General features: G+C 38.7%; 1 protein-coding gene across 9 annotated transcripts in view; it reads right to left on the minus strand.

Annotated features, from left to right (window-relative positions):
* The window catches only part of GYPC (glycophorin C (Gerbich blood group)), a 142,701-nt gene that overhangs the window by 111,080 nt on the left and 18,685 nt on the right, over positions 1-12,936 (minus strand). For all 9 annotated transcript variants that reach the window (XR_014896578.1, XR_014896576.1, XR_014896580.1 and 6 more), the window contains one exon: positions 1,505-1,555. Coding sequence is in view for 2 of the 9 variants with exons in the window: in XM_085310984.1 (XP_085167110.1) it covers positions 1,505-1,555 (51 nt within the window). In the remaining 7 variants the exon portion in view is untranslated. The remainder of the gene's footprint in view (positions 1-1,504; positions 1,556-12,936) is intronic.

Here is a 12,936-nt window from a genome sequence, read left to right on the forward strand (position 1 = left end):
TTTTTTTACACCTTTTGGATACAACGTGCTTATAAGTTTTCCTCCTTAGCTGTGATTCTGTACAGGTATATGAAATTGAGCCRCCCATATATTCAAATGACTCCAGGAGTTAGGGGTTAAGGCAGTAAACCAAACATTAAAGAAATACACAAAGGAAGCACCAGAAGAGCCAACACTGGGAAAGAGGACATTCCTGGGAAAATCCCATATGTGAAGTGTGAGGCTGCTGTGAAGGTGCAATAGGTAGAAATTCATTTGACTAACTGTAGGCTTTTACCATACAGAAGGCTCCATCAGACTTAGTTGCCTTGGGCTACCTCAATATTCAGTAGACTGGAGAGTGTAATTCCTCTTCTTCCAGAATTGAGTGACTACATGTAGTCATAGGAATTGCTCCCTGGAAATGCTACTGTTCTGCAGTGACAATGAGGGGAATGTGCAGAATATTTTTCTTCTACTCAAGATGTGGGGCAGGAGTGGCTATCTCCAAAGCTTTAGATTTATCAGCATCAGTAAACTAAGTGGGGATGAAATATTGGCATGAAAATGGGGACTTGGGCCCTTGTTAACCATTAGTAGAGTTAATAGAAATTATTACTCTATCTTATAAAATATGCCTGTAATGCTCTCCCACAGATTTTATGGTGCCTGATTCTGGAAAGTGAAGTTACTGCTAGCAGAAATAAAATTACTTGTATAAARAACTTGAGGTTTACAATAATAACATAGCTGTGATGGGTTCTTCATCAATTTTTAGGACCTCAATGGCATCCCTTGACACGAGAGRCTTTAATAGGCTTTAGATGTAGCACAATATTAATAAGCCTAAGGGACTAAGTACAAATCAATTTACCTGCTACKTGTTCGTAGAAAGCTGAAATTAAAGTTACGGGAGATGGGACCTGAGGGAAATATAGCAGAACCTCACCAATTTGCACTAATGATTGGTATACCCCCTTGTGAATGACTGAAATTAGTGCGTTAGCATGGAAATGAACAAACACAATAAAAATAAAAAGACAGTGTTCTCTCCATGAACATAGCTTTGCTCATTTATTCTGACAACTGTATTTAGTTTAAATGCATGAGAGAACTTTAATAGAACATCAGGAAATGCACTGTGGTATATTCTGTAAAAATAAAGAGCCAGCTGGTGTGAACYAGCATGGTTCAAAACAACAAAGTTTTGCATTAGCTGACAATCTTGGCCCAGTGAATGATGAGAAATATAACAGGTTGACTTTGGTGTTGGGCCCTTAGATACTTTACCCTAAAACAGGGAATGGGTACGGGTGGTACTGTTCCCTATATGGTTTATGCTCATTATCTCATCTTGTTATCTTGTCAATAGTTCCCCGCTGGGAGTAGATTTCGCACTGGCCTAATTAACTCTAATTGTGCTGCTCCTGTTGTCTTGTCAGCAAAGTARGAGCTTTGTAGAATGCAACGAATCAACCTGCTCTTTTAATTCTAATGGTGCATCTAAGAGTGGTCTTCTCCTTACCTCCGATAACAGCCACATCTGCTCCAACCGAAGAGCTCTCGATCTCTCCATCTATAAATAGATCAGAATATACAAAAGTTAATTAAAAAAAAAAAGAGTTGGATCATATCTAGCAGCAGTGACTATACTGATGGTGCTGTATTATGTTAACCTCTGCAACTCAGAACTTAAACAATATCTCTTGTTAGCAAAAGACATTTATAAAACATCTCATTAGAACTGGCTGTACTGTAGCAGTTTTCTGTCACCATAACACTGAAAAATAAATAGCTAGCACATTATGCAAACTATCTTGGCCCTCGGGGAAACACCTACTGTTTATTATGAGCACTTACCTGTAACATCTTCCAGTAAATGATTAAATTAAGAGTGTTTGGGTAGTCTGATTATTCTCAGAAAGGTAGTTTTGGGGGAAAAAAATATTGGTGCCCATTTAYATTCCGGTTTATGGCTCTTCAGAGTACTCTGTATTCAGATTTGATGCAAATTAATCTGGCTCCATTGATTTCAATTAGTATTTRTTTCTCTGCAATATCTTTTTTTAATCTTAGTATTTATTTTCTTTTAAACCCACATTTGGAATCAAGACAAGCCTGTTATGTGTGTGATGTAAAACACAGTCCTTGCTTAGAGCAAGTCTGAATTTGCTCCAATAAGTCAAATAACATTCTTCACTGGATTATAACTTCTCAAAAAAGGWAATTTTGCAATCTAAAAGCAAAAGAGAACTACTTGACCAAGACCTTTTAAGAGATACGAAATGGTCTGAAAAGTTACAAGCTGCTGAAAGAGCAATTAGAATAGAAATTACATTCTGATATTAATTATAGCACTTAACAAAAATACCCCGAACAACTGATGAATAGCCAGAGCATTTTAGAGAGAGAGAGGGGAGAAAACTCCCCATATCAGTGAGGATTTTTCTCTTCTTGTTATCTAATCTGATAGACCCTAAGTGAAAGTAAATTTATACAGACCAGTTTTCTCTACTGCTTTCTCTTTAGTTTATAAGGGTATAATTCTGAACTGGTTTCCAACTCTGCATCTAATGCCATTGGCATCAGCCCACTTAATCCTGAATTATGTGGATGTCTGAGAAGGTGATAAACTCTTGAAGTTTTCCATGTGGGGTTTATGACAGGTGACTTTCCACACCTTGTTTATTTTTGCAGTGTTTATATAATTATAAGATCTACTGGTATCCTAAAAAGACAAATAGTTTTATATGAGGTATTTTTTTCTGCTGATAAATATACTGGATAGAAAAATTCTGTGGAAAAGGTAAAATGCTAATTCCAAATCCTCCTATAAATTCTATGGTGCCACTGTGGCTGATACCTGGCTCTTCACCTGCTAAATCAGTAACAGACRATGCAAAGGCAAGAAACTATCAGAAGCTTTCTTGTTACTTGTGGCTGGTCTCTTATATCAAACTTCAATAACCTGAGAAGAGCTGAGATTCAAAGGACCCTCTCTTCCTGATCACGGGAGATACTTTTACTGAAGAGCAGAATTCCTTCCCCTCTCCCCTAGAGATCCTTCCTACATCTTCTTCCAGTTATGTGCTGATGGAAAGATTGAGCACGCCCTGTGCAATTTTAAAAAAACTAATTATGTCTAGGTCCATTCAAAACCCATGTGCCTCAGAAGAGATTAATTCCTTCAAGGTCAAACTGTTCTGTATTTCTTTATGCACCAAATATACACTGCATGCCAAAAAAGAAAGAGCCTATACAGCAATCAAAAACTTAAAGGTGTGAGTTCTAAAGTGCTTCCCTAGCCACACAGCTTGCTTCCAAATATTAATTTCAGATCAAATCATCATCCTTTTAATTATAAGAAGGTATGTGAGTATCTCCCTACTCTTTTCTGTCGCTCCCAGGTGCCCTTCAGATTCAGATAACAAGCAGGTGCTTTATCTCTAGTACTTGCCACAGTAATGCTTTTTGATAGTGGATTACAGTATCATCATTTTGTAGAAAAGTTTAATTTCAATACTATAGTTACTAAGTTTTTGGAAGAGTGATGGCCCAGTCTTGAGCTATCAGGTAGATGGCACTGCCTTGTTAAGTTGATAATGCTCTGCTATTCAGCCCCCAGTTAGCACCGTAATGTGGCATCAGTTACCACAGTTCTCATCTCACTGCAAGCAGGAGAGTCCAACTKCTCCTCTGTGTCCACGTTTTACCATAAAATGGGCCTGTTATCTTTCCAGCTGGTGTAACACTGTTTTTTTTTTTCCTTTTGTTGTCTCCTCTGGAGGCAACTAGGAAGGAACCAGAATTTAGTAGGGAGTCAGAAACTGGAGTTGCACAGCTCTGCTTCTGCTTTACTTCTTGCACACACAAATGTATGTCAAGATCAAGCCCAGTAAATTTGTAGTGTGTTGAGAAACTGGCCTGAAAAGTGACTGAAGCAGCATGCACAGGGAGAAGTACCAGGTGTGCTCTTTTGACAGAACAAACACTGCATAATGGTCCAGGGATCAAGAAGAGGTAGTATCATTGCTCTAAGGATATTCTAACTAATATTTGAAATGATTAAACGTTGGGGCTCTTATAACAGCACTGCACAGCTTTCTGTGCTGTCTGACGTGCTGGCACAACCCCATTCACAGAAACTTTTTGCCCCGTTTTGTGCCTAAACAGGTCCCAGCCCCAAGAGGGAATGCAGTGCTGCAGGCCTGGCCTCTACTCCAGTCCTGGCAAGGAGGAAGAGCACAAGGAAGGCTGCTTTCCAGCTAGCAGTGCTGCTCCTCCCTCTTTCAAGTGGAGCATAGTTGGTGCCTGCAGTGGGGGGATTGGTGGGGCTGAGGAGTGCTGGTGGAGTCATTGGAGGAGAGGGATCTGCTAGGAGAACACGTGCATTTGGGATTAGAGATGGAGAGAGTGGAGAAGCAGAGAGTGCCAGGACAGGGCAGTTACTGCCAGTTCCCACTGCAGCACTCCCCAGATCAGTTAAGAAGCAAGGGTTATAGAAGGGAGAGCCGACCCCCACAGCCTGTCACCCACAGTCCTTGAAATTTCACTTTGTCCAAAAATAACTGTGTGGTACRTGGAATATTGTGATATTTTGAGGCGGGGGGAAGGTATCAGTGTCATTCAAGACTCAAGCAGTGTCACCCTTCATTAAATATGACTGAGGAAAATGTAAGGCATGCACTCATGAAACGAGGCCATCTTCTTGGAACATGGATGAGAGATAACAGCCACCATTCAGACAAGAACATACTTGGTCAATAACCTCAGCATCTAGCATCAGAAGTTCAGCTGAGTCTACATGAGAAATATACTGCATTATTGTAGGATGGAGTCGTACTGGAGGAATTTTTAGTTGAGCAATAGSTGTAAGTTTTGACCCTTTCATACCTTCGTTCTGTTCATCTTAGTGTGCGGAGCACTCAAAGCACTGTGTTTCATTAACTGTTGCACCTGTTTTGGYTGTTTTCTTTGTTTCAAGGACATATTTTTTATTAATGGCAGCTAYATTATCCTGGAAAATTTCCCCTCACTGTTAAACTGGCCCTTGTTCAGAGCCACAGTCTGGTCCTGAATGTGTTTAGGCAGTATTGCTATTTAATGTCATTCATTGCTTACTTGATGCATAGAAGTCAAAAGATTGTGGAAACGTTGTTATTCATAAAATCTCTGGCCATCCAAATGAGTTGGCTAAATCAAGAACAGAACGTACAAATCTAATCACTTGTCATTGAAAATTATGTTTTTAAAAGCTTAATTTAAGGGGGAGGGAAAAAGCACCTTTGTGTCATGACCTGAAATTCATCACATTCCTGTTCTGCCCATTAACTTACAGATAAGGAATTTTGCAATAGAACAACAATTGCTACCTATGTCATTCTCATCCATCAAATAATATAGAGAAGATACCAGACTCTGAAAGACCCAGGAATGTTCCTGATTCTTAAATACTGCAAGCAGATCTCTTGCATAGTTTTTCAAAGGTGAAAAGCCAGGACAACTAGCTTCCATATTAATGTAGCCAGTGGGAATTTTTCCTGCTAAATTTGTCAGTAAATTTTGTTCAACTGTCTGCTCCAGACATGATTTTCTAATAAATCTTGATTTTACTTATTTTGATAGATTTTTAAACTGATCCCATTCAATTTTGACTGAGGAATACTTGTTTGAAGAAGAAAGATCCAGTGAAATGTTTATTTGCAGTTCAGAGATCTTGCTTTGGCATATACTTCCAATGTGAGTTGTGACAGTTTCACTTGTGAATCTTTTAAATTTCAAATATAAACTACTGAAACCCATGAGTCACTCCCACCTGAAAATGTAAATGAAAACTGAAGTTCTGGTATTATTTTATGACTCCAGGAAACAGATTTTATGACTCCAGGAAACATGCCTTTAACAAAAATGCAAAGTATTACAAGAACCTTCATAAAGGTGCAAGACTTATCTGTGACATACTTTWGAAGCATAACCATGTTTAGACATCCAAGTTCATGTACCATTCAACTTAAATGAGGATGAGAACACCCCTACATATCCCCACATGTTCATTTTTGGGATATGTAGGTGGTCTCTCCCCCCTAGCATAGAAAGCACAGATTTATGTTCCTGTTCTTTGTGGAAAATAATAACTCAATTTGCTTCTGAGGCTGCTGTCAGTGAGACAGGATAAATTTATAGAAAGGCTCAAGCTTGACATCCTAATTTTCCAGTCATTGTTTTCACCTGCTAAATAAGCTTCCAGCACAAATCCAGTGCTTGCACCCTTGGTAGTTTTGCAGTCAACAGTATAATTAGAAATGTCAGTACCTACCTGTTTGCTTATTATGGATCTGCCTATGGAAAAGGTACCAAAGGAAAACTGTGTCTTCCAAGGAATCACTATCTGGAACACTTGATGAGGAACACATGAAAATCATCCTACAAGATAGATCTAACCTACTTGTCTGAACTACCAGACCTCTGCTGTGGACTTCCACAAGGAGAAGCTGATGGGATAATATAGACCTTACCTCAAGACTTCTTGGTGTGCCTCTCTCATTTCTTAAGCTAAAGCCCCAAACTAAAGTTGTAAAAGTGTTTATTGATAAGCAGTATCTAATATAGAAATAAAAGAATGGGCTTGCAGCTTATATAGTCATCAATCTCTTGCAGCTGTCAGCAATACTGCTGTTTTGGGGCAGGTGAGTCAAGCTGAGTGAGCATATAGATAACTATGAATGATAAGCAGCTTATACTACACAGTTCGCAAGCCACTCAACACCAGCCAGGCAGTGCTGCTCCTGCTCTTGTCCTTCAGGCGTATCCTGATATGCCTACCTATAAGCTTGCATTTTTCCTTCATAGCAATCTAAGCTAACCCTTACTATGAAGCCCCATTGCTGCGTGCTTGTGGTTATGATCTCGGAAGCCTTGGCTGCTAAATTAAACTCAAGTGTGTCTTTAAGTGCTTTCCTGGGCAACTCATTYTCTGTCTTCATATGCCTGGTCATTGCATAAATTCTTGAAATTCATGGATTATACATCTGCATGATGAGCTGAGCTCTTTAGAACAGTTCTTTCCTTACTAGGGCTTTCCTATGCATGCAAACAAGAAAACACACCGCAAAATTTCATCTTTGATCAGCTCACCTAACTAACTTATGAAAAATAATGCCTCTGGTGGCACTTCTCCAAGTGAGGAACTACCCAGCCTGGGCTGGGTGTCCACCAAYGCTCTCTCTCAAACCACCACAAATACTGACTACAGTATTTGTGCTGCAGCAAGTAGTGTGTAAGCAGTCCTCACGCTGAATGTGCCCTTAGAATGCATCTATTGCATGTTTTCTACCATCTATCCATGGGCCTCTTTGGACAAGGGACATATTCAAACAGAATTACATCCAGTTCATAATTCAGTCAGATATAAATGTAATTCAGACAGGGATTGTACCTCTTTTTATTTGTTTTGCTTTCATACATTCATAGATATGAAAGAGAGTTTTAAGTATAACTTGAAGACCAATTATACACAATTTACTTAGCAATACTTCCAAAGAATTTAGTAGATTATTGTCCATTTTTTTGGCTCTATCAATTGCCCTAAGACAAGATATTTTACAAACCTGGCTTCATTTAATTTTATTTATTTAATAATGTCTTAATTTTAAAGGAAGATCCCTCTTGATRTAAAGGATTTGAGTAGGGTTTCAAAAACATTCATCACTGATCTAATTGCTTACAGTGAAGAGAACAGTAAAGTATTTGACTGAGTTCAGTGCAACATTAGAGATTTCTAAARGCACTGAGAAACATTCAGACTCCTTTAGGAAGTTTATGTAATTTTAAAAAACCCTTATTGTAGTTTTTACATTTTTTAATTTTTTAATATTATATATACACTTTAATAAAATTATATATAATTATAATATTTTACAATTGCTCCTATAATTGTTCTTTTTTCTGCCATCAGAAATTCAGCATTCCTTTTCACTCCAAAAGCAGGTCTTAATGTGTCCCTGTCGCCAACACCAATGCAAGATTTTTCTTACCACATATTTACTATTGAAGGACTAATGAAGTCTCAACATCTCCATTGTTTATGCAACTGTGGTATGTCCTGCTTGCCCTTTGGTTTATGTTTGTGCCTTGCCAACACATCGCATTCATGAGAAAATCATTAATCTATTAACCTTAGCATACTGATTTAATTTACAAGCTATAGTTAGAAATGATTCACTGCGGCTGCTTGTGTAAAAATGAGTTGAACAAACTTAGAAACTTCATGTTAAAAATATGGTAATTGTTCAAGCTGCTCTCTGGCCTGTGGTAGAGTGTCTATTGCATTGAACTGAGGCCTTTCTGGAGTTTTTWAAAAAATATCATTATCTATTTTAATATTTGGCAGTAAGTGGTTGTGCCCCACCAGAGCTAGTATCTCTTATCTTAAAGGGTCATCAACCTGAACCCATCAATCTGACACATTTTGCTGAAAAATCCATCACCATCTCCCATTAGATACTGAAATACATCAAAGTTGCTCTTCCGAAATTAAGGGATAGTTTCTCATCTGTCARTCTGGACAAGAGACAGAATAATTTGGCTTCCATTTATACACCAAATTATCATAATGACAATAATGGTAGGATACAACACCAAACCACATGATTGTTTGGGTAAGTAAATGGACTGTACTCCAAATGTAAGGTAAATCATGTAGGTTAAAAGTATCCACAAAATTAAAATACACTGGGCCCAATCCTCTTGCTATGCTAACTAGCAAGTACTTTGTCTTTAATTCTGAGAAGACAAAATCCTCTTTGATGCAATTAAAATAAAGGTCTATGGAAGACTTTTGATACTTCTGCAATACAATAAGGATAACAAGGCATTATCAAATTAATTTAATTAGATCAGAGCTGCCACATAATTTCAGCAATTCACATTTGATTCTTGTTTATGCTGTCAGAGTCTTACCCCTTTTGGACAATTCTGGAATGTTATAAAACAAATATGACAAAACAAAATTTTCCAACCTTTCAGGGAGAAAAAACATCATCTATATGGCTTCTCTTTCTTTTGTGAAGATGAAATACACTTGGTTCTTCATGAAAATCAGAGATGGAGAGAAATGCTAAAAGTTAGTTTTCCCCAAAATAATGATATACAGCTCCAAGAGGAAGAAAGGGGAAAATGTTCATGAAATTTGGGAAATTATTTTGGGAGAAAACTACTAGGGATTTTTTAAAACTGAACAGATATTCTGCATTTTGAAATAAAAATTTCAACTGGCATAAATTATAAAAGGGAAGACTCTGTTTTAAAGGTTTATATAATCCAGACAAAAACATTTGAGTTAAATCAGACATTTCTGTTTATTCCAAAAAAGAACACCCCCCCCCCATTCTTATTTCAATTTGAACCAAATATTCTTTTTTTTTTTCCACTTGCATTTTACTAGAGGCACACATTAAAGTAATTTAGCTCTTCAGTTTAGGTTGGCTGAATTTCAACCATTGATTCTGACAGCAATTAAACAAAGTGCATCCAGTAAAAACATTAAAATGGCACTCCCTCCTTAGAAATACCACATATACTATAACCTTAAAGYGCCCATACAGCAAAGTACTTGAGATAGAACTAATTCTAGGTGGGCAGGTCCCCTGTGGTCAAACATATTTAATGTGGCACATGTATGTGACTGCATGTCACAGCTATGTACACTAAAACGTGAGCATGTACACTAAAAAATTAACTGAGAAATTCAGATGAGGCTCTCTGCTGCTTACARTACTCGGAAGGATGAGAAGATTTCAGGCCAGGTAGAAGAAGCCCACAGCAGTGGAGAAGTGAAAATAGCTGCCTCCAATGGCAATGGAGCTCCTGCACRAGCTGGCAATGGAGCTTTCAAAAGGATGCTATGGAAAACTTGTCTTTAGAGATGGTCTTTAGGAAGCCAATAAGGTCCACCCAGTGGCTGTCTGGCTGCCAATATATTGTGGTAGGRTTTCCCTGTGTTTTCCTACAAGAAATGCTGCTTGAGGTCTCCAGATCAAACACTGCCTTCTTACCWGCAGATGATGTGTGAGACGTGTGGAACTGGAAGAAGGTCTAATCTCTTTCAAAAAATGCTGCATGTGATAACTTGCTAGTTGCACCCTGTTTTGTCTGCCTGATGATTAAACTCATATCTGAGCAAAGAGAATTCCTCACATTTCCATGGAGATATGTTAATGTAACCAGGTCATCATTTACATCTTTTCCCCACAACTGTCAAAGTTGGCTCACACTCCAAATGTACAACATCTTACTGGGRAAGATAAATTGACCTGTTATTGCTTCATTAAATCAGGAATGACAAACGGGGTATGAATCAATCCAGAAGGTACAGTCCATGATCAGGCAGTCTTCCTGTATATGTCCTTTCTCTTCCTATCTTTTCCCTGATCATCAGAAACAGAGAACTTCTTCTGAAGCCTTTTTAATATGAAGGATTTTGAAAGAAATACTAAATATCCAGAGAATCTGCCACATAATTTCTACCTGACTTTCCTCCAAAGGCAACAGTTTGAAGCTCTTGTCATTTGCTGAGTCAAATCACGCACAAAACAGCCATTTGCTTATTTGTGGATATCAAAGCAATCCACTCAATGGAAGAGTCACTGACTTAATTGATTAACCATGGCAAATGTTGCAAATGAACACAGGTAATCAAAGCAGCTGACCACAGAAATAGAAAAAGACCATCTCACAATCCACAACAGTACTTAACTTGTAAAATTCTTGAGAAACAATCCATGAAAAAGCACACCTCAGTGAACAAAACTTTGCATGTTAGAAACATAAGCATAAAAATTTAAGYCAGAACCTTTCAGCAGAAAGTCAGAGGCCAAGGGCTCTTAGATGACATGCAGTGTATTGATAACTTCTTCTTAAACTCTGTCTAAATGGTTATATGCTCTAACAAGATAATTTACTGCTTAACCACTTGTAATTATTTARCAACATGTTCTTTTAATTTGTATCTAACAGTCTAAAAGCCTGAGTCCCAAATCTCAGGCTTTTAGACCACATCATMAGAAGATAAGATGATCTCTGCATTTCTTAATGTTGCAATGCTTGATTTTGTAATACTAACAACTTYTAAACATGCAGGTTTTAGTTTTTGTTTGAAATACACCCTTTTTTGGATGTGGTGTGATTCAAGACAAACCCTGTTTAAAATTAGTTCCTCTGACTAAGACTGATTGAATTGTTTGTTAATATCTCAAATATTACCATCAAACACRTTTGACAATATTTTTAGGCTGATTTTCAATAGGAAGTTTAGGTGTTCCTGCTGTGTGCCTGACTGTCTATCCTTCCAACCTTTATAAGTTTTGACTCTATTATTCAGCTCCAACTGTGTTTAACGGCAGAACAGGCAAAGATAAGTACTTTGCCTCAATTTTCATGAAAACTGTAGGCTGAAGAGAAAAGGGAGACCAGATTAGTTCAGCAGTGAAGAAAAGGCAGCAAGAACTCAGCAATTATATGTTGTGTTCAGCAGCCAGCAGATTTCCAGTYATCATGTGCTTTCCAGTCATCATGCACATAGATTCAGAGGAGCTGCAGTGACTCACTGTTCTTGCCCAGTGGCGCTGTTGTAGGAGGGAGCCTATGTTTGACCATGGCAGGATAAAGGGGACAAATTTATACTTTGGGGGACAATATAGGGGACAAGTTCAACAAAGACAACWGTAGAGTTCTGCACCTAGGGAGGAATAACCCTATGCACCAGTACAGGCTTGAAGCTGACCTGCTGGAAAGCAACTCTGTGAAGAAGGACCTGGGAGTCCTGGTGGACAACAAGTCAACCATKAGCCAGCAATGTGCCTTGGTAGCCAAGAATACCAATGGTATCACGGGGTGCATTAGGAAGAGTGTTGTTAGAAGATGAGGGAGGTGATTCTGCCCCTCTACTCAGCCGTGGTGARGCCACATCCAGAGTTCTGTGTGCAATTCTGGGGTCCCCAGTACAAGAGAGACGTGGAACTACTRGAGAGTCCAGCGTAAGGCTATGAAAACGATTAGGGGACTGCAGCATCTGCCCTGTGAGGAAAGGCTGCAAGAGCTGGGCCTGTTCAGCCTGGAGAAGAGAAGACAGAGAGGATCTYATCTATGTCTATAAGTATCTTAAGGGAGGACGTCAAGAGGATAAGACCGGACTCTYTTCAGTGGTGCCCTGCGACAGGACAAGAGGCAATGGGCACAAWCTGAAACACAGAAAGTTCCACCTGAATATAAGGAAAAACTTCTTTACTCTGTGAGCGACAGRGCACTGGAACAGGTTGCCCAGAGAGGTTGTGGAGTCTCCTTCTCTGGAGATATTCAAAACCCRCCTGGATGCGAGCCTGTGCAACATGCTCTAGATGACCCTGTTTGAGCAGGGGGGKTGGACTAGGYGATCTCCAGAGGTCCCTTCCAACCTCAACTGTCCTGTGATTCTGTGACAGAGRCATAAGTTCAAATAGTATTTCACTGGTTTTGTTGCAGACAATTTGTTTTAATAAATATTGCCACGCAAGGAAAGAAACACGGCAGTTTTTTTTATTAAAGCTGATAAGTGTCTGTTTATAGTCCTAAGATGAAAAGGTTTGACCCTGTGCTTAAACTATAAGTAATGAAACCTAGAAATTCCCTAGAAGCGAAAGCATGTAGTTATGGATAAGGATATTTTCCTGACAGTTTGAAGAACTTAGTGCCAGGCTGTTCTTCTTAGAAAAGTATAACAACTTTTCTAACATAGACAGGTTTCTGCTTTTTCTCTCTTCCTCAAYAGTGGCATTTTTTTAGTAAAGCAGTCTTAATGGTGATAACTCTTGGAAATAGGAGCTTTCTCTTCTCTGTCCCCTTCCTTATTTGATATGAATTGTACCTAGCTTCACCCAGCTCATATATCGCTGCTTGCCTAAGGCTCCGTCTACTAAGCATTGC

The sequence above is a fragment of the Rhea americana genome, unplaced genomic scaffold, assembly GCF_003343005.1.
Source record: "Rhea americana isolate MKP2758 unplaced genomic scaffold, rheAme1 scaffold_33, whole genome shotgun sequence".
In the NCBI taxonomy this organism is placed as follows: Eukaryota; Metazoa; Chordata; class Aves; order Rheiformes; family Rheidae; genus Rhea; species Rhea americana.